The sequence below is a fragment of the Podarcis muralis genome, chromosome Z (genome assembly GCF_964188315.1).
Source record: "Podarcis muralis chromosome Z, rPodMur119.hap1.1, whole genome shotgun sequence".
NCBI classification, from domain to species: Eukaryota; Metazoa; Chordata; class Lepidosauria; order Squamata; family Lacertidae; genus Podarcis; species Podarcis muralis.
Window position 1 is genome coordinate 5,193,327 of NC_135673.1, and position 18,998 is coordinate 5,212,324.

The 18,998-nt window shown below is 43.2% G+C and overlaps 1 protein-coding gene across 1 annotated transcript in view; it reads left to right on the forward strand.

The window, feature by feature from the left end:
- CDK5RAP2 (CDK5 regulatory subunit associated protein 2) overlaps positions 1-18,998 on the forward strand; it is a 138,807-nt gene that overhangs the window by 76,977 nt on the left and 42,832 nt on the right. Inside the window, 4 exon segments of the mRNA XM_028715746.2 lie at positions 3,809-3,904; positions 8,301-8,485; positions 11,071-11,527; positions 15,390-15,627. Of these exon segments, the coding sequence (XP_028571579.2) occupies positions 3,809-3,904; positions 8,301-8,485; positions 11,071-11,527; positions 15,390-15,627 (976 nt within the window).

Sequence of the window (18,998 nt, forward strand, 5' to 3'; positions counted from 1 at the left end):
GGCAGGGGAGGGAGGCTGCCAGGGTTTACACAGCCACTTCCTGCCAGTCAAGAGCCTGCCAGCCACCCCTGCCAGCCAATGAAAGTTCTGACCATTCATAAAAATAAATACTCTTGCCACACTCCATCCCAGCCACACACAGGCACCAGGAATCCAAACCTCTTTCTTTCTCTTCCCCCCAGCATGTCAGTTTTCCTGTGAAATATACAAGCTCCTCTTGGAACCGGAGCAGCTCAAATATTATTCTTGTGGCCCTTGCTCTCTTTCCTGCCCTCTCCATCCCTCCAGCTCCCAGCACAATGCAGCCAGCAGCAGCCACATGCTGACATGAGATGCACGTTCACTGGCTCTCGCTGTCTTCCTCTAGCCCTACCAACCAGCCCTGCTTTACTCTGCTAATCTGGAAGGTATCAGGTGTGTGTGGAGGGGAGGATGTGGCCGGGAGAGAGAGATGAATTGGCCTAGTTTGGGAAGAAGCTTTCCATCCGGTGTGCTCCAGGCACTTAGGGCATTTGCAGACTCTGCTCCTTTCACCACTTCCCCCTCCCAACCTCAACCCGCCTCCCTCGCCAGCATTGCAAGTATGGCAAAGGCACACTAACTGAGTGGACTCTGTTTCGGCAGCACATTTCATGATTGGGAGAGGATTTTTAAATTTTGATCTCCCACCCCACCCTCTCTCCCTTATATCCTCCCTCTCTCCCTTATTCCACTCTTTGCGAGAAACACACAGGCACCTCAGTACTTTCACGCCTCCAAAGGTAAGTGAGTTTAAAACAACAACAACAGTGAGAGCAATAATAACCCCCAACCCCTGTTTTATATTGTTGACGCCAGAAGTGGGGAGCAGGGGTGAGATTGCAAAGGTGGGAAGAATACGACAAGACCAGCCCACTCAGAGCTGAAAGTGAGGGACAGTCAGTGCCTGGGTAACTTTGGCTCCTGATTCTGTCTTAACGAGAACTATTGTGATGCTTTTCTTGTCAGGTGCTAGTCAGTCTAGGAGGAATAACTATCTCCAAGTTTTAATTTTGTATCCTCGTCATTAAGTATTATTATGATGGCTATTTATTTATTTAGGGAAAGAATGGGAATCCAAATTATAAGCAGGCAGCATGGTGGCTTTGGTTGCTTTGGAGGGGTGGGGGTAAACAAGGACCAGATCTGCACAAATTAGAAATCTGACCAAAAAACTAATTGAAGAAAATGCGAACTTCCATAACATTTAACTTTTGAGAGCTGGCTTCTGGTTAATGTGCTATCTATGTGGCTGTTGTAATTAAAACAGAATAATATAAACAGCCAACTTGCCACATTTGGGACTTTTCCATTTCCACCACACATGCCTTATGGCACCACATGCCTTAAAACCCAGTGGGATTGCACAACTGGGAGTATTGGGAGGGAAGTGGTAAATCAGCAGGATTTTTAAATTCAACTAACACAATAGAAAATTTCTTTAGGAGCTGTAGCAAAACCTTGCTTGGTAGTCCTGGTTTATTTCTATATATGAAAGTTAAGAACATTGCCACTAGCAATATATCACAGCTTCTATAGCCTACATATAGTAGGGGTATTTAAAATGAGAGACATCATAGTGATCCATAGTTAAAAGTAGAAGTTGGCAAATGTGTCCTCTTTTTTGCTCTTCAAAATATGATAATACTACCACACACACACCCCTCCATTCACACAAGCACATAGCATGCTCATAGTTCAATGAAACATTCCAGCAGGGCAAATGCACTGAAGCAGGGTGGGTAAGGAGATGTGGCCAAAGGAGAGTCCTGAGTGCTGGGTGCGGAGCCTTGAAGGTTGCTCCTGGGCCTAAAGTTCCTAAGCCCCCTTCTTTAGAACATGAAAACTTGAATGCTTGAGGGTGTTCTGAAAAGCTGATATTTAGAAGGCCATGATCTACTGAGAACCTTTTCCCAGCCAAATTCCTTGCACTCTGCTCAGGTGGTATTTTGCCCAAAGGTAGATTTGGTCTTGTGCTGCAAAGGAGCATGGGGTGGTGGGGACCCCCTTTTTAAACAGATGAAAACCAGCCTATTGGCCATTGGACAGTGAAGGCAGGGGCAGGTTGGCAGACTGCATCCAGTTTTCTTTCCCTTGCACAGATGATCAGAGCATTCGCATATATGAAATGACTCTCTGTGCAACCCAAACTATTGGGTCCAGAGAGAGGAATATGCATGTCAACTCAAATTGATGATGTGGTGCCCCATGCAAATCCCACACGTTTGGGAATTTCTTCCTGTGCATGAAGTGCTGGATCAGAGCATGGGAGCATGTTCTGATACTTGTATGCTCCCTATCCATCCTACCCATACCATAGAAGGCTGAAGGATCAATAATCCTGTAAATATTTGAACCCAATATCTCTTTTGGCTACATAAATTTGGTCAAGCTTAAAAAGTTACAGTGGAACATGTCTTTTTTATTTATAACTGCAGCAGAAGTTTTAAAAATGAATTTTCAACCTCACTAAGAAAATGAGTAGACAACCTCAGTTAGGTTTAAGCAGTGCTTTGTGACTATTGCCTTAATTCATAAACTAAGACACAGAAAGGCAGCCAAGCTAGTTTGTTGGAGCAAGCACAAAAAAGAGTCAACAGGCACCTTAAAGACCAACTGATTTATTGTAGCCATCAGATGCATTAGACAAAATGGGCCCTAGTCCTTGAAAGCTTATGCCATAATAAATCCAGTCTTTCTGGTTCTGAGATATTGGTGGAGAATAGATTCATAGCCTTGTTAGACAAGTACTGAAACTGCTCCCCCATTGCCTGCCATAAAACTAGGAGGAAACACTAGGCAACCTACAGACCTGGCATGTGCCCAATCTTGGCACTTGAATGTCATGCATGCTAACAACCCAATCTAACACATGCTTGCTTGGAAGGTAGTCCCCAGATTAAAGCTTTAGCTGTTGTGTGGTGTACATTCGGTCTTAGCCTTATGTCCAGCCTTGTATTTTTGGGTGAGGATTGTGTTGCTTGAATTATTCAACAGTTTACATGCCAGCCATCCCATCCGCCCATGATTTTCCAGTTCCTCTCCTCTCCTACCACAGCTTGGCTTGTTCTCTGAACAGGGGTGGTAAGTGAAATGAAGGCCTCCTTCCTCCTCCCAGGGTCTGACGTGCTGCTATGCAGCATTCCAGATGCAAGTAGACATGGGAAATCAATTTCCCTTAGCGCTACGGCCACCACCTTTGGAGAAAACTCAATTTCCCAGATTTATTTGCATCTGACACACTTTGCAGCAGCATACTAGATGCTGGAGCAGGGAGAGATGCCCCTCTCACTTTCTGCCAGTGAAACAGCTTCATAAGTGAATAAGAGTGAAAGAAGAGAGAAATTGGGGAAAGGATGAACTGGGATCTGACTGTGTTACATCATTAACTAGGATCAGAACAGGGTTTGAATTGATTTTTGAATTGACTCAGATCATGCCGAGCAATTTACTGTCTCCTTTTGAATGGTGTAGTTCAGCTTAGCCTGATCTTATCCAATTCAAATTTGGGAGAATTCATCCCTTGCTTGAAGTATCCGAGTCCTGCATTGCTGACAGCCATGGTCAATATTCATGAATTTGAATTGATTGCTTTTTAAAATTGGTATCTTTTTGGATCCTTTTGATGCCCTCTAATCGAATGTTTGTTACTCTATTCCAGGCATATATTTTTTTCAATTTCATTTTTTTAAAAACAAAAAAAGACATGACTTATTTGTACACGTTTCATATCACCAGATTTTGTTTTGCGAGCGCTGCATTTTTCATATCATTCCATTCATTTGTGTAGTTCCTTGAAAGAACAGAAGAAAGTCGGACTCTGACAGAAGCTTTCAATGACCAGACAAACAGCCAGAGTGGCCAATCTACTGAGACACCCAATGAGGTGGGATTTTTGTCTAGTGTATTTAAATAGTTTTAATAGCCCTTTCCTTTTGGAATATACAGGTCTGAGCTTCAAGTGACTCAGTAAGTTTACCCTTGTAGAAATTTGGTTGACTTAGTTTGTACTTTGGCTCACTTCAGCTGCCCGAAGCTATTTGCTCTGCAGGCATTCCAAGGTTTCTAATACCAGCTGCACTACACTGAGATCTCTTCTGGCAATAGAGACCTTCAATCGGTTACTTTGTTCCATTATTTTCCCTCCTATTACTGTATTTCACCACATAATGGTCACATTTTTGTGTGCCGATTTTTCATTTCCAAAAAGGGTACGACCATTATGAGGTGAATTATGGTAAGGTGGTTGGAAGCTGGTGAGGTGGCTGGAAGCTAGCGTGTCCCAGAGTGCGGGTCCCTCACAAACCTATCCCCCCCCCTCACATACCCCCGCCCACTCGCACTGCCCTCATCCAACCCGCCTCAGAAGGAAAAATCTTCATATGCTCGTTCACCCACATTCAACTCCTTGCCACCCAGCTGCTTCTCCTCAAGCTCAAGCCCATCCCTCTTTCTCTTCCTCATGCTGGGTCTGGGACTGTGCAAGAGAGGCATGCAGGCAGCACCACAAAATTTGGCCAAGGCACCAGAGTTGTCCACAGGGAGAGTGAGAGTAGAGGAGCCTTGGTGATCACAGGCTGCAATTTTCATGTTTTTCGCTTGACCTCCTTTCCAGCACTGCCATAATCCCCCCTCAGAGCCGTCACCTCTGCCCCCTGACCATGTACAGAAATATACTGGTACCGATAATGCACATGCTGAGAATTACCCCTTCAGCTATTATGTGGAGGAATGCTCTGGGACCAATTTCAGGGTCTGATAAAGGGGTGTGTGATTATTACACAGCGGTGACCAGTATGCAGTGAAATACTTTAGTGCTTATCCTCCCCACTGCCCTCCTGCTCACAGTGTCCATAAGTAGGTAACACTGCATTACTTTAGTCCTGGCCATCTTTGCTTAAGTCATTGTTGGGGAACCCCTGCACTGTGGACCTAATTAGGCCCAGAATTTGATCCATGATACAATTTCCTCCGAAGCCACACTCACCTGCTCTACACCCAATGTAATGTATGACATCAGGTTTGGGGAAAGTAAAGACAGGGCTCCCTGCTAAAAGCAGCCTTTTCAGACACTCCTGATCAGCTGATCCAATGGCATGTGCAACACCTGCTCCTTTACCAGTGTGGTTTGGAGCTGTACAGGCAAAGGAACAGGGCGTTGCAAGTGCAAATGGTCAGCTGATTGATTTCAAAGAGTGCAGTTAACAGAAAACACATCACATGGCATCATGGTTAAATCCGGTGACTGACAAGTGGGCAGCTATGCCCAAATGTCAAAATGGTTCACAGGGCTTAAGTCATAGAACTGTAAGAAGTTGCCTTGTACCAAATCAGAACACTGGCATATCTGGCCGACTGACAGCTGCTCAGCTGTCCACGGACACAAGTCATTTCTAGCCGTATTTGGAGATGCTGAGGGCTGAACCTTAGATCTTCTGCTGCAGGCTTTCTTACTAAATGGAAGAGGTGTCAGAGTTATGAGCAGCACAGCCTCCAACAATCATATCAACAAGTGTGGTGAAGCAGGCAGTGTGCCAGGTTACCTGGAGGAACAAATACTTCTTGTCTTGCATAATTAATTGGACCCTCTCGGAGCCCCTGCCTAGTGAGGTATGACTGGTGGCTCACCACCTTTTGGTGATAGCAGCCCAGCTGTGGAGTGCAAAAAGTGACTTTGTAGTGGTGAAGATATTTTGGTCATTTTTTTTTTTTTAAATAACCATTTAAAATTGGGTTAAAATATTGTTGCTATTACTCAAGAGTCTGGAATTGTTCTTCTTCTCAGCTCTTGGAATTTTTTTTAATAGGGCACTATATGTTCTTATTTTTATGGTTTCATAATTGCATTTTAATGGTTTACTATTGTAAGTGGCCCAGCACATAAAGGTAAAGGTACCCCTGCCCGTACGGGCCAGTCTTGACAGACTCTAGGGTTGTGCGCCCATCTCACTCTAGAGGCCGGGGGCCAGCGCTGTCCGGAGACACTTCCGGGTCACGTGGCCAGCGTGACATCGCTGCTCTGGCGAGCCAGCGCAGCACATGGAAACGCCGTTTACCTTCCCGCTAGTAAGCGGTCCCTATTTATCTACTTGCACCTGGGGGTGCTTTCGAACTGCTAGGTTGGCAGGCGCTGGGACCGAGCAACGGGAGCGCACCCCGCCGCGGGGATTCGAACCGCCGACCTTTCGATCGGCAAGTCCTAGGCGCTGAGGCTTTTACCCACAGCGCCACCCGCGTCCCGGCCCAGCACATGCAGTGCTGTTAATAAATAATGGGTTGTATCCATTTTACTATCCATTTTACTATTTTACACACAGCGGGTGGTGCTGTGGGTAAAACCTAGGACTTGCTGATCGCAAGGTCGGCAGTTCGAATCCCCGCAGCGGGGTGAGCTCCCGTCGTTCGGTCCCAGCTCCTGCCCACCTAGCAGTTCGAAAGCACCCCTAAGTGCAAGTAGATAAATAGGTAATACCTTCCTTTATAGCGGGAAGGTAAACGGCATTTCCGTGTGCGGCGCTGGTGCTGGCTCGCCAGATGCCGCTTAGTCACGCTGGCCACGTGACCTGGAAGTGTCTGTGGACAGCGCTGGCTCCCGGCCTCTTGAGCGAGATGAGCGCGCAACCCTAGAGTCGGACACGACTGGCCCGTACGGGCAGGGGTACCTTTACCTTTTTATCCAACTACATTTTATTCAGGATAGACCCAGTAGAATCAATGGACCTGAGCTAGTAATATCCATGAATTTAAGTGGGTATACTCTGAGTAGGGATTGCATTGTATATAGCCTAATAACTTTCCCTCATCTGGGTTTGGCAAGAGCAGCTCTGAATCAGCATGTTGCACTGGTACAGAAAGCTCTGCACTGGATGTCAGCATGTTCCCAAGCCAAGTTCAAGGGTTACACTGTTAGTGTATAAAGCCATAAATAGCCTAGGACCTGGTGGCATTGTCCCTTCTGCACAGGCCATATCACTGCAGTCTTCTGAAGAGCCCTTCCTACTGCCTTGTTAGTGAAGTTCGCACATGAACTAAGCCTTTTAGCATAGTGACAGCAGTACTTTGGAACACTGTTCCTATTGAAATCAGATAGGCACCTATAATTTTGTTATTTTGTCATCTGCTGAAAAAATGTTTTGCCAGGTGTTTTTAGAGAATAAGGTGCCAGGTGTTTTTAGAGAATTTAGAGAATTAGATTCACTTTTGCTATGTGTTTTACGGTTTTATAATCTTATGTTTTAATAATTTTATTGTACACTACCATGATTTTTTTTTAAAAAAATGAGTTGGCTTTTAGTAACTACTTCTGTAACAAACAAACAAACAAACAAACAAACAAACAAACAAACAAACAATAAAATAAAATAAAATAAAATGTAGGCTTTATTTTTAAGGAGGGCTAATTGTAATTTGGCCTTAAGAATTATCTTAATGCACATGGCTGCATCTAAGGGCCTGGATAGTAAAACCTTCACCATTTGTAGGGTAAAAATACCCTAAACAAATTGCACTTGAAATGAGCAAGCTCCCAGAACCACCCAGGAAAAATGACTGAAAAGTAAGGCTATGTTCCTTTAGTGAATTAATACTCTCATTTATTTGATTTTTTTTTTAATGTACTGATTGACTTTAAAAGGTGCCCCTCCTGGATTAATTGCACAACAGATTTAATAATAGCGGTGGTAATGGTAGTCATAGCAACATCAGTAGCAACTGTAATAAACAACTATTTTAATTACAGTCACATATAAAATTAAATGAAGTATTCCATCCTATGTGGGAAAATTGGGAGATGCCTCTTCTAAGATGCGACCTGCATATTACATAGGAAAACAAAGTATTTCGTAAAATGCTAGATCGATTATTATTTGGTCATATTCAAATTTATGCAGAATTAGTTCATTCATTGACTAAAACATGGAGGATTAATCAACCTAAGATTACTTTAATGGAGGGATAGCTTTTCTAAAAAGTATTGGAGCCTTCACTTTCTCATGAGAGATACTTTCAAGGAAACCTTGTTAGTTCCCCTATGACAGCTCTTTATTTCTTTTTCTTCTACCCTGAAGAAACCAGTATCAAATTGGTGTTCATTAGTGTTGATACTAATGAGTGGTATGTGGAATAATTTTACTGAGACTGTCTTTTCTAATGTAGATTAATCCCCTCCAAGAAGATAAAGCCTTATTATGTAAAGATCACAGCCCCCAAAGTAATAGAACACTGACATACCTGTCTCTAGTTATTATTTTTAAGAAAAGAAGTAAGTGCATTTTTCTTTTTAGCAGACAACTCCTTCGGATTATTCGGATATACAGTGTCTGAATCTAAATAAGCCTGAGTTTGAACATGAGCTGGCTGGTGGCAAATGCTTTGGCAGAAGCACAACAGGGGAAAAAGGCGAAGCTCGAGAGAGTGGTTTGCTCATGTCTCTTTTAAATGAAAATGGAGTGGCACTGCTTGGATCTAGGTAAGCGGGTGGCTTAGACACGGCACTTTTAACAGTTCTATTGCAAAAGAGAGGAAAGCAATTGTGTTAAAAGTGAATTTAGATAACGGAGCTCTCTAATTTACCTGGGAGATTGGCAAGCCTCCTTCAGAGTCGTTTTAGTCCATCATGCAATTAAGTAATTAGGAGATGTAAAGCACAGTCAGAGACATCAGTTACAAGATGCATTTTCCTTCATGGCAAGATGGCAACATACAGGGAATCAGATAAACTATACAAAATGACAGAGCAAAGACCTCACAGTTCCTTCCAGGCAAATAGAAGAAGATTGTCCAAATGGTTGGGAGTTGCAAAGCTCTGAAAATTGAGAGCTGGGAGTAGTTAAATCATGCTCCTGCCCCAAAGTTACAAAATGCCCACTCCCATTCTTGCGGCCTGCAAATAATAGGAAGGATTCCAGGAAAGAGGGGTCTAGGAAAAGAAGACCTCAAAACTTGCTTCCCGTGACCACCTGTCTGGTGGAAACAATCTTTATGATTTATGTTTGAATATTGCTGAATGTGATTTCATTAATGTATTTTGATTTATAAGCTGCCTTATTTATATTCTGAAAGGCAGAGTACAAATAGTTACAACAAATAAATGGTACTGGTTTAGCCCTAGATAGGACCCTCATTGATCCACACTGCATTTATGGCAGTGATTGCTGCATTATATGAATGTGATTAGGGAAATTCAGAGAGAGCTGCTACTTCGTTTGAAGCCAGGGGTCACTAATGCTCAGCAGCCAGATTCATTCTGAAATGAATGATACTAATTGCTGTTCATCCTTCATCAGCTGAAGAGCACAAGTTAATATTAGTCACCAAAGCAATGTAGAATGGCAGATGAAAGATCTTCAGATACGAATCTAGAACATTGCCACCTTTCTCAACCTTACATAAAAATTTGCTATGGAGCATTTCCCTTCCAGCATTTTTAGGACTCTGATACACCATTCATCCTAATGTTTTCCTGTAAATTCTCTCAGCCTGATTGGTGCCAAGGCAATAGTGCTGGGTAACTTACTTCTCACGAATGGCATTAAAAACACACTCAGCATTCTTTCTTTCAACTGCCAGCCTTCTAAATGTCTCTTGTTTTCAGTCCTGGCTTGTATTTCAAATGGCACAAAACAACTCTTTATTGACATGCTTGAAATTAACGACAGGATTTGTTTTGGAGTGTAATGTCCTTCTATTTAGTTTCCATTGGATTGTGAAATTGCTTTCCAAGCTGACATCCATAAGCCTTTAGCAGTATACAGAGCTATGCCTGGAAATTTACTAAGTTGGCTATTGCTTCTGATGGAGTATGCTTCCAACATGTTTTCAGACTGATTTGTGGTATTAAAACAGAAGGCAGCTTAACTGTGTGGGGATTCCAGAGGTTGCCAGTATGGCACCCACAGGTAGCGCTTACAGATTTCTTCCCTGGTGCTTGCAGGGTCCCCTCCCTGATCCTACCCCATAATTTACACTAGTCTTTAAACAAGCATTCTACTGTAGCCTATGGAATAGGTTGTGGCATGTACTTGGTGTAGTTTTTTCCTCTGGTTTACAGTGAATATGGCTATGGGTCCCAAAGGTTTGGCAGTCCCTGGCTTAAACTTTCAGACTCTACAGTCTTGGGACTGAGGGGAGGAAGCAGGGACTTAAATCCTTTCTCCCCCATCATGGTCCTGGAAATAATTAAAAAATCTATTAGAAGCAGGTGAGTGCATTATAAGGGAACCCTCCTTTCGTGCGATTGGGCACTTTCCTTGAAACTGAAATAGTAGCTTCTGAGAAGTTGAAACCATGTCAGAGTCAGAGAGAGTTAAATTCCACCTCTCCACCATCCATGATCTCAAGGGATGTTGTATAGGCTTTCCTATTACTAGTTATATGTAACCAAAAGTAATCATTAATCACATTGATGCAATTAATGCCGTGTCTGATTTGGCCGCTAGAACTGTAACTTTAGGATTATTTTATACCTGAGACTTCTACTGCCAAACCCTCTTTCTCAGTCCTGCTCAACTTCTGAGTAGCAGTAGTGTTTTGAGAAGTTACAGATGGGTAGCCGTGTTGGTCTGCCATAGTCAAAACAAAAAAAATTCCTTGCAGTAGCACCTTAAAGACCAACTAAGTTAGTTCTTGGTATGAGCTTTCGTGTGCATGCACACTTCTTCAGATACACGCAGATACACAGATACTTCAGTGTATCTGAAGAAGTGTGCATGCACACGAAAGCTCATACCAAGAACTAACTTAGTTGGTCTTTAAGGTGCTACTGCAAGGAATTTTTTTTGTGTTTTGAGAAGGTATTTCTTTGTAACTCATCCTGGATTTCTCCAAGTCACGTATCTGAGATTTCTTTCTTTCAACAATTTATTTTACTTATTTCATCAATTTATATACAACTTAATTACAATAGTCTGCAGGTGGTATATATCTGACACAAAGTGATATTATGAAATATGTGTGAATTCTTTTTCATGATTTTATAATGTAAATCATAGAAGATAATATTGTTTTCTTATCGTTACTATTCTCTCCCCCCACCCCCCACCCCGGTAAAACTAGAGAAGAACAAATACAAATTGCAAATAACCTGTTAGATCATCTGAACACAAGCGAGCAAGACAGTTTAAGTGGCCATCTAGAGAATAAAGATGAGAAAGATCTTAAGCAACTGATTATTCAGCTAAGAACTGAACTTGAGCAGCAAAGGCAAGCAAATAAATTCCTGAAGCTGCAAGTTGAATCCAAATCTACTTTGACTGAGGAAGAAGGGCTTGATCCCAAAACAATGCTACAGATTAATGTGGATATTGGATCATCAAAAGCTAAAGTGAAAACTGTAGCTACTCAAACAGGGACTGTTGAAGGTAACATTGTGGGACTGAAACATGAAGGCCAAATAGCAAGCTCTGAATACAAAGCAGCATCTTCAAGATTAAATGAAGAACCTTGGCGGGAGAGAGCCTCTGTGAAGAGTGAACAGCAAGAGATCCTTCAGCGTACAAGGAAAATGAACAAAGTGAGTTTGTTTTAAGGTGCTAAAGCTCCTTTTTAGAGTGTGAAAGAGTTCTCTCCACAACCAATAGGGTTGTGTTGTTTTGGGAGGTGGAATTACCTAAAGACTGGGGCAGGGTATAGGTGCTATATATTCTAAACAAAAAGCAAAGTTAATTGTAAATAATGTGGTTACGGAAGAAATACCTATAGAAAAAGGTACACGACAGGGATGCCCAATATCCCCTTTACTTTTTATATCAGTCCTGGAGGTCTTGTTAAATATGATTAGAAAGGACCAGTTGGTTAAAGGAGTTCAGGTCGGAGCCAGACATTACAAACTAAGGGCATTTGCAGATGACCTAGTATTGACTTTGCAACAGCCAGATACTAGTACCAAAAGAGTATTAGAACTAATTGAGATATTTGGTCAAGTAGCAGGATTTAAACTGAACAAACAGAAAACAAAAGTGTTGGAGAAAAATCTAACAATGGCTGAAAAAGAGAAGTTTCAGAGTGAAACAGGTTTAGAGATCACAAAAAAGTGAAGTACCTGGGGGTAAATCTGACATCTAAAAATGTAAACTTATTTAAGGACAACTATGACAAATGTTGGACAGAAGTAAAGAAAGATCTAGAAATATGGTCAAGATTGAGACTTTCCTTGTTAGGCCGAATTGCTGTCATTAAGATGAATGTATTGCCTAGAATGCTGTTTTTATTTCAGACACTCCAGATCATGGATAAGATGGACTGTTTCAAGAAGTGGCAGAAAGACATCCAAATTTGTCTGGCAGGGCAAAAAGCCCAGAATAAAATTTAAGATTTTAACTGACGCAAAAGATAGAGGGGGGTTTGCCCTGCCGGACTTAAGACTCTACTATGAATCGGCAGCTTTCTGCTGGTTGAAACAATGGCTGCTTCTTGAGAATACAGACATTTTGGATCTGGAAGGGTATGACAATAGATTTGGTTGGCATGCATATATATGGTATGACAAGGTAAAATCGCATAAAGGCTTTAAAAACCATATTGTTAGGAAAGCATTATACAATGTGTGGATAAGATACAAAGACCTATTGGAAAGCAAAACTCCCAGGTGGTTATCACCAATGGAAGCTAAAGAGACTAAAAAACTTAATATGGAGTCGAAATGGCCAAAATACTGTGAAATCTTAGAACAAGACGGAGAAAGAGTTAAACTACAGAGTTATGAGAAATTAAAATCTAAGGTAAGAGACTGGTTGCATTACCTTCAGATAAACGAGGTATTTAAACAGGACAGGAAAATAGGTTTCCAGATGGAGAGGTCAAAATTAGAAACAGAACTGTTAGAATCCAATACTAAGAACTTGTCAAGAATGTATAATTTGCTGTTGAAATGGAATACACAGGATGAAACGGTTAAATCAGCTATGATTAAATGGGCACAAGACATTGGTCATGATATTATGTTTGCTGACTGGGAACAGTTATGGAATACTGGTGTTAAGTTTACGGCATATAATGCATTAAGAGAAAACATTATGAAAATGACTTACAGGTGGTACATGACCCCAGTCAAGCTTGCAAAAATTTATCATTTGCCCAATAACAAATGCTGGAAATGTAATGAGACTGAAGGTACCTTTTATCACCTTTGGTGGACATGCCCGAAGATTAAAGCCTTTTGGGAAATGATCTATAATGAAATTAAGAAGGTTCTTAAATGGACCTTCTCTAAAAAGCCTGAGGCTTTTCTCCTGGGCATGGTTGGCCAATTGGTGACAAGGAAGGATAGGACGTTTTTTATGTATGCTACTGCAGCAGCAAGAATTCTTTTGGCAAAGTATTGGAAGACACAAGAGTTACCCACTCTGGAAGAATGGCAAGCGAAGGTGATCGACTGCATGGGATTGGCAGAGATGACCGGCAGAATCCGTGACCAGGGGAAAGAGACAGTGGAAGAAGACTGGAAGAAATTTAAAACTTACCTTAAAAATTGTTGTAAAATTGAAGTGTAATGAGATGTTAAGGTGTTAAGAAATAGAGAATTGCCGCTGTAAATAATAAGTTAAGGAAATTAGAATGAAAGTGAATTAATTAATCAGTTGGAGGGTTGCTGAAGAAAGGCAAAAACAAGGATGCAGAAAAGGGGAGGTATGGGGAAGTCCGGGAAGCAAGGTGTAGGAAGATAAGATTACGAAAGTATACATGTTTATATGTTTGTATGTTTTGTCCGTTTTGTTTGATTGTTTGTTTTTATTATATGCTTGGAAAATTTAATAAAAATTATTTAAAAAAAAAAAAAAAGACTGGGGCAGGGGTCGGCAAGGTTTACCTCGCCTGGGCCGGTTCACTCCCACGGAGATCACTCTGTGGGTCAGATCGCGTCTGTGCAGATGCGATTTCTGGCACTGTGGAAGCGAGTCCCTGCTCCACATTGTGCCGGTTTAGCACAGTGCGCAGGGACTCGCCGAGCGGGCGGCTCGGTTCGGGGGCGGCTCGTGGGCCATTTAAACGACCCCCGTGGGCTGCTTGTGGCCCATGGGCCGCAGGTTACCGACCCCTGGACTAGGATGTCAAAAGATACTTAAGATGCTTATGCATATCGTATACATCAGCCAGTTTTTAAAAGCAGTGTTACATCTGGCACCTGAACTCACCGTTTGCATGTTTGCTGCTGAGCTCCTTTTTCTCAAGCTGCAGCATCTGCATCTGAGTTCTCTTAAAAGGCTTTTGCATTAAACACCTTGTGGTGCACCTTAGTTACTTTTTAAAATTATTAAAAGTATTTATAAAATTCTGCCATCTCAAAATTTTGGGTGTGGTGTACAGCAATATGTATGGAAGAAGACATAAAACAAACAGTACAAAATCATTGTTAAAAAGACTGACTACTCAAGAAAGTTTTAAACTGTTACATAGACCTGTTGGCATAGAAAGGTTTCTAAGAGCTGTCTTAAATGTGTACAGGAGGGGGAGGGGGACTAGGCATTGCTAGGAAACAGGTTGACATTGCTAGGTTTGGTCTTGGTCTTGCATGTCACTGAAATGTTGGTCACAGTCAGTCACAGCAAGCACAAACCTAGCAGAGCTGCATGATTTGAGGTGAGGGCTTTGGGCAGGATTTAGGCTTAATAGAACCAGGTGGCAAAGCTGTGATGTTGTTTCAGGAGCAACAAGACTGAGCTCTATGTAGTAACAGCAGCAGCAGCAGCAGCAGCAGCAGCTGTGTCCCAATTGTTAGCTCTGCCCCCACTGGGAGATGCCTCTTCAGTTAAAAGGGGCCAGCCTGCTCTGGTAGTCTTCTGCTCCAGTGGAGCAGAAGACTAAGTCAGAGGGAAGGCAGTGCTTCTTATCTTTATTATTAATTATTATTATTTATTAAACAATAATATCTAATATTATTATTTAATATTGGTAATCTTAGGGTGGTTCACAACATAAATCTGAATTGTGTGTGTGTGTGTGTGTGTGTGTGTGTGTGTCCTGGTTCACAGGTCACCTACTCTTGAATTGTACATTGTAACTAGGAGTAGGGTGTTTCTTAGGAGTGTGTGTGTTGCACCCCTCCCTCGGTAAAATGTTACCCCCTTTCAGTTAAGGTTCGTTTGCAAAATATTCAAGGCTGGATTTTAGTGACCATTGTTATAATAATAATAATAATAATAATAATAATAATAATAATAATAATAATAATAATAAATTTTTATTTATATCCCGCCCTCCCCAGCCGAAGCCGGGCTCAGGGCGGCTAACAACAATCAAATAATCAAACAGTCAAATAATCACACATTCTAAAAATATTTCATTATAAAAATTAATTAAAATCAAATTGATGGCAACCGATTCTTGTACTTATCTTCCCTTCTCAACTTACTCACATTTTTCTATGTGTCATTTAGAGTGATCCGTGCCAGCCATTCAAGAAATCCTGTTTGCCTGTTTTACTGAAATTATCCAAGTCATTAGAAAGCATCTCCTTAAAGGACCCCATCTGGAAGCCAGACATGCAACTTCAGCATCGCATCTTTGCCTTGGATGAAGATCTGAAGGGAAGAATTATGCAGCCACGTAATGATGAATTGCAGCCAAGTGAAGTTGTGAGTGAGAGATCTGCTCAGGAAGGGATATTACTAGGAGGTAAGCAAGCAAGTACAGTTGAAAATAATACAGAAAGCATGCAATGGCATTTCGTTCCTTTTGTGGTTGTGTCCAATTTGAATTCCACAGCAATATCCAGGGTTAGCATTGCTTCAGCAATCAATAAGCTGCAAGTTTAAATGCGGTGTACACCATTCAGTTTTACCCACCTTCCTCAACTCATCAAAATTGTATATTTTACATGTTACAAGTTGGCACCCCTGGGACTGGTCAGCTCGGCTTTCTTCTATTTTGTCGGGAAGAAAGGGGGGCGGGGGGAGAGGATGGTTGTCCCTAGCCTGTATGGTGCAGGACACATTTTGTAGCACTAGCCATGGAGAACAAGATTATCAAGGGCCACTGGTCACAATGGCTATGCTCTCCCTCCACTGTTGGAGGTAGCATGCCTCTGAATACCAGTTGCTGGGTATTATAGCCCCCCCATAAATAAAAATCAATAGAAATCTGAGGTTCTGACTCCCCTATCAAAAGGCTGCCCCCCAAAAAAAAATTCCTGCTTAAATAGAACATGTTTTATTTATAATTGTTATAATTCATGCAAAATATAGTTACATAAAATGATAACAAGATAATGAAATATTGTTGAAGCAGAAAAACATAGAACCATGGAGCTGGAATGGACCCCAAGGGTCATCTTTCTAGTGCAACCCCCTGCAATGTAGGAAATTCAGCTAAAGCATCCATGACAGATGACCATCCAACCTCTCCTTAGAAACCTCCAAGGAAGGACAACCTCCCAAGGAAGATCCATCTTCCATGTATTATAAATAGTAAACACTTATTTGACCCCAGTTATTTGACACTACAGATACAATCCTAAAGGAGTTCTGTACATGTGGGAGAATTTTAAAAAGCAAGTGTTCCTCATTAAGGTAAAGGTAAAGGTACCCCTGCCCGTACGGGCCAGTCTTGACAGACTCTAGGGTTGTGCGCCCATCTCACTCTATAGGCCGGGGGCCAGCACTGTCCGAAGACACTTCCGGGTCATGTGGCCAGCGTGACAAGCTGCATCTGGCGAGCCAGCGCAGCACACAGAAACACCGTTTACCTTCCCGCTAGTAAGCGGTCCCTATTTATCTACTTGCACCCGGGAGTGCTTTCGAACTGCTAGGTTGGCAGGCGCTGGGACCGAGCGACGGGAGCGCACCCCGCTGCGGGGATTCAAACCGCTGACCTTTCGATCGGCAAGCCCTAGGCGCTGAGGCTTTTACCCACAGCGCCACCCGCGTCCCTGTTCCTCATTAACCTGGTGCAAAAAGCTTGTCATCCAGAGGAGCCCTAGCTTCCTAGATAAAACACTATAGCCCCCCCCCCTTTATCTGGGAGTAAGATGTGACAACACAACGGCCCTCTCTCTCCCAGGCACCGCTGCGCCAGCCCTCAGTTTCCCTTTCCCTCAGGTGATTTCCCCCAATGGAGAATGAATCACAAGCGACAGTGGGTTTTTCTTTTGGGAAAACAGGTTGCAAACAAACTTTATTATAACAGATGTAAACAAGGGGTTTTTGTTCTTCTTCCACAGAAATGTAACGAACAGTGAGGTTATTCACAGCGTAGTGCTGTTGCTTTACGTATACTGAAACGTATACTGTTTCAAGTTATAGGCTGTATGCCAGGGGTCAGCAAGGTTTACTTCACCTGGGTCGGTTCACTCCAGTGGAGATCCCTCTGTGGGTTGAATTGCATGTGAGCGCCCCCCACCCCCGTGTTCCGCAGATGCAATTTCTGGCGCCGCAGAAGTGAGTCCCCTGCGCCACACTGCTCCAGTTTAGCGCAGTCTGTGGGGACTCGCTGAGCAGGCAGCTTGGTTCGGGGGCAGCTCGTGGGCTGGTTAAATGACCCCCGTGGGCCACTTGTGGCCCATGGGCCTTAGGTTGCCTACCCCTGCTGTATGCTGTTCAGGCTTAAGGTTACCTTCTTTTACACATCTTCCATAGATCAGACTTCTCCACACACACTTCAGCAACTTAGGATTTTAACTGGACTGTTTCCCTTACAGACCCCCCTTTCCTGTCAGAGTATCCCCTCTGGGGACCCTTTTTCCTGTAGGCACGTGTGGGACTGTGTCTTTTCTGCGATTCAGAACCTGAGAGCATCTCCTGGGAGTTCTCGGCTCTCCTCAGCTCTGCCCCCTGTCAGAAGGAGCCTCCTGACAGAATCTCTCTCACGGACTCCTGCCTCCCCTCCAACTGCCTCCCCTGGAACTCTGGCCAGTCAGCCATTGTTGTTAGTTAATTGTTTGCTGGCAGGGGAAAAAAACACTTGGTGACTCATCCTGCTCAGAAAACAAACTTTTCCGTCACAATAAGGCCCACTGAACTCAGTGTGGCTTTCTTCTGAGTAGACAGTTATTTACTAGATGCAAGTCAGCAGCACTAGATGACCCGCTAGGCAGCTAGGCACTGGGGTGGATTTCTCCCTGTGCCTTGCAGAGCTGGGCCGACGATGCTGATGAGCCATGCGCCCCTCAGCAACATCCAAAGGCCCTGATCCACTAGGTGCTGGGGTGGATTGCACTCTGCTCCTTACAGAGTCAGGCCCAGGCTGCCACCAGGCCCAGCACTGGGGGCAGCAACAAGCAGCTCTGGCCATTGCCATCCCACTGCAGCACTTACTTGACCTGGGGGTTCTGGATCATGGGCTCTACTGGTAAAAATGGGAACCTCAGCGGTTGCCTTCTCCCACCAGAAACAAACCAGGACCGCTCCAAGAAAACACACATGGCAAAAAGGAACTCTAGGCCCTGGTGGGCCACCCCTTACCCACTTGGAATTAGCCAAGCAGATAGCCAACCAATCAGCCAACCATTAAAAAAATAAATAATGATCCCCCCCATCACTTCTCACTTCCCTCTGTGGCCCCCCAGCCTCGTAGTGTGGCCTCCATTTTCACATTTTGTAACCTGGGCCCTCCTTGGAATTTCCTGGCGGGGCTCCAGGGGCCCATATGGCCCCTGCTTTAGAAACACTGGTCTACTCTGCCTTTCCAGGCCCTTGGGCATAGAAGGGTATTTTCCATCAGCTGCTACTGGTTATGCCTGGGATTGAACATGAGGATACTGTACCATGAGGCTACAGACCCTTTCCATGGATGTCCATGCTTCCCTCTCTGTTTTTCTGTGGGTCAGATAGCAGGTTTGGGAGCATTTAGATTGGGGAGAATGACATAGGGGTAAGAATGAAACACCCATTCTCCGTTCTCTCTTACTTCACTTACTATTTCATGAATGTGTGGTGTGTGTGTGTGTGTGTGTGTGTGTGTGTGTCTGTTTCATTGAAGAGAAAATGTTAATGCCCACATCTTATTTATTATGCACATTACCCTAGGTCCCCGAATGTGCTTTCCTTGTG